Source organism: Zingiber officinale, chromosome 11A (assembly GCF_018446385.1).
Source record: "Zingiber officinale cultivar Zhangliang chromosome 11A, Zo_v1.1, whole genome shotgun sequence".
Taxonomy (NCBI): domain Eukaryota; kingdom Viridiplantae; phylum Streptophyta; class Magnoliopsida; order Zingiberales; family Zingiberaceae; genus Zingiber; species Zingiber officinale.
In genome coordinates, this window is record NC_056006.1 from 8035239 (window position 1) to 8038475 (window position 3237).

At 31.0% G+C, this 3237-nt stretch overlaps 1 protein-coding gene across 1 annotated transcript; it reads left to right on the plus strand.

Annotated features, from left to right (window-relative positions):
- Window positions 1-805: 805 nt before the first annotated feature.
- Window positions 806-1634, plus strand: LOC122032808. Its single transcript, XM_042592121.1, has 3 exons — window positions 806-942; window positions 1034-1138; window positions 1236-1634. The coding sequence occupies exons 1-3, from the start codon at window positions 843-845 to the stop codon at window positions 1463-1465; spliced, it is 435 nt and encodes a 144-aa protein (XP_042448055.1). The 5' UTR covers window positions 806-842; the 3' UTR covers window positions 1466-1634.
- The last annotated feature ends 1603 nt before the right edge of the window (window positions 1635-3237 follow it).

Here is a 3237-nt window from a genome sequence, read left to right on the forward strand (position 1 = left end):
AAAATTCACCATGAAAACAATAAAAATCAATTGTCAAAAGTTTTGATGTGCCTTTTAGTAGAGATGATTCGCCCTTTGATAATTACAAAAAATCACAATAAAAAATTAAAAAACATTTGGCAATCGCCAAATTAATTGGTGTAATTCTGACTTTTGAATTTATACTTTTTTTTCTATGGTATGTGATATGGACTGCTCAACAATTTTATAATTAAAAAAGAAATCTTAAACGAACCGTATCCTTTTAAATTCTTGATTCATTCCAGAGGCTTCTTTTGGAATATGATAGATGTGCTCCTTTGATATTGTTCTTATTAATTAATATTATTGGTTGCTAATTAAATATAGTCAATAGCCAAATCCTATTTTCGTTTTGCCTCTGGGATAATACTTAGACATGATTGAATTTCATCTGTGATTAATTAACAAATAAATTTCTCTTAATAAATGATTAAATTAAAAACAGTAGGTTGTCGATAGACTATTTATTATGAACGATTCATAATTTATCCTGCTGATCGATAGAAAATTTTCATAATATCAAATTAATCACATAACTTTCAACGCAAACTTTCAAAAAAAAATTATAATTTTTTAAAACCAATGTTACACCCCTCCATAATGTCTTAAGAATTAAGACTTAACCACGGTCATGGAGATTTTATTGAACTATTTACAACAAGGTCAGATTTGACACCTTCAAACAATTTTTTAAAAAAAAACACATGAGGGATTCCTCCTATTGGGTAACTAATGCCTTATTCACTTCTATATATTCTAGTTCTCTCATGACCTCTCTATTTGTTCTAAGTTTTTGCTCACTTGAATTCTATTCAGGAGACATGAACAGATTGAAGAAAGAACACATGAGGGATTCCTCCTCTCGAAACTCCAGCTCTTCAAACGACACGAGAACGCCAAGCAATTACAGCAGGACATCAGGTAACTAATGCCTTGTTCACTTGTATATATTCTAGTTCTCTCATGACCTCTCTATTTGTTCTAAGTTTTTGCTCACTTGACTTCTATTCAGGAGACATGAACAGATTCAAGAAAGAACACATGAGGGATTCCTCCTCTCGAAACTCCAGCTCTTCAAACGACACGAGAAGGCCAAGCAATTACAGCAGGACATCATGTAACTAACTACTGCCTTATTCACTTTTATATATTCTAGTCCTCTCATGATCTCTCTATTTGTTCTAAGTTTTGCACACTTTACTTCTATGCAAAAGACATGATGGGGGATTCCTCCTCTCTAAACTCCAGCTCTTCGAACCGCACAAGAGCGCTAAGCAATTACAGCGAGATGAAGTCGTTAAGTTCTCGCGATTCAGCTTCGGAAAACAAGAGCAGGATGCTAGGGGGCTTTGCAAGGGATTCTAGCAAAGACTTCCTACACCGTCATTACCGTTCTGGTCCATCAGAGAACAGGAGTCGTCCCCCCTTTTTATATAAAAAATGACAGTGAGACTCTAAAATCTGGTTTGTATACAAAATTTGTGCTAAAAATAAATGAGAAGATTGTGGTGGAAGGTTGAGGCTTTTGTATTCATTGTAACTGTGTGGCACTGCGTGCATGTGTTTAAGGTGTGTGCTTGTGAATTGTGATATATATCTATGAATTCTCTTGGTTTGTGTTTAACTCCCTTTTGTAGAGGAACAAAAGTTTATCAAAATGAACAAGAAGACTGTTTTTTTAAAAAAAAAAAAAAATTGTTTTCAGAATTAAAAAGTACTGAAGAAGTATTCAAGCCAGTTTACCATTCAATTATAAAATAAAATTAAAAAAAACAATGGAGTTGGAAGTTGATTTAAGCCGATCAAAAATGGAGAGCATTGTGGATAAATAAGGAGAAAAGAGAATTTTAAAATTGTGTATCTTTTTTCTTTAAAAACAATTCAAACAAAAATTAACCATCCTACAACTAATAAACATACTAATAATTTTCATATCTAAGACAAAGAAATTGTGTATCTTTTTTCTTTGAATACATGCGACTGATCCTTGCAATGAAATATTTTCATCGAGTCAGAAATTTAATTAGTGAAAGGCACAAATTTTCTATAATCTTTCGTTTCGGGTTTGGTTTGATCCATGTCCAACATCTCGACAGACAAAGAAATTAGATATATTGATCTTCAATATCAAAGAAGATTTGACTTAAATTTTATTAATGATAATGGAGCTTTAAGACAAACACTTATTTTACAAATCCGTCCTAAAGTACTTTCTTCTGTGTCTTTTCTTTATAAATCATCAAAAAAATTATAATGATATATTGACACTGATGTAAACACTAGACTATAATATTCTTACAAAAGTAATATCATATTATAGTTCGGATATGGTGCAAATAGATGATAACTCATATTTGCATATTGCTAATGTTGGAAACACATTCATTTAGTTATTTAACCAAATTTTTCACATGTACAATATCTTTTATATTCCATCTATTATAAAAAAATTGCTCCCTACTCGTTGATTTTGTTTGGATAATAATGTCTATTTTGAATTTCATTGGAATCATTGTTTCATGAGGAACACATACTACCTTGTTTCATGGTGGAATCAAACAAGGATCTCTACTTTTTTTAAATTCCTCAATCAAAAATTTTATTGGTGAACACAAATAAACTTGTTTAACATGATCGACTTGGTCATCCTTCTCTTCACATTGTTTAGTCGATCATCAATCGGTAAAATTTACTTACTTCATTTACCTCCTCTCTATCTCATTTATATAGGGTATGCATGGAAGTTAAAAGTCATAAACTACTATTTTCTTCATCTAATCATATTTCTAATTTTCCATTTAAAATAATTCATTTTGTAATTTAGGATTCTGCACCTATCTTGTCTAACTACACCTTCTTATATTATGTTACCTTTATTGATAATTTCTATTCTATGAAAAAAAATCTGATTTATTAAATATATTCTGTCGTTTTCAAAAGCAAGTTGAACATTCTTTTAATCGCAAGATACTCTCTCTTCATTCTATTTGGAGAGGTGAGTATCAAACTCTCTATCATCATCTTATCTCTAGTAGAATTATTCATCAAATCTCTTGGACTCACACTTCCAAGTAAAATGACTTTGCTAAGAGAAGACATTTAAATATAGTTGAAATTGCTTTAGTTTTTCTCCATCATGCATCAATTCCTCAAAAAATTTGGGATGAATCTATTGTTAGAGCAATCTAAGTACCCTAGGTTTTGATGTTTGGGCAA

Excerpts from the sequence above, each read along its gene's own strand:
- LOC122032808 (XM_042592121.1), top strand. The coding sequence starts at position 843 with ATGAACAGATTGAAGAAAGAACACATGAGGGATTCCTCCTCTCGAAAC. Across the intron at positions 943-1,033 it reads CAATTACAGCAGGACATCAG|GAGACATGAACAGATTCAAG; the intron begins GTAACTAATGCC and ends ACTTCTATTCAG. Across the intron at positions 1,139-1,235 it reads CAATTACAGCAGGACATCAT|ACATGATGGGGGATTCCTCC; the intron begins GTAACTAACTAC and ends TCTATGCAAAAG.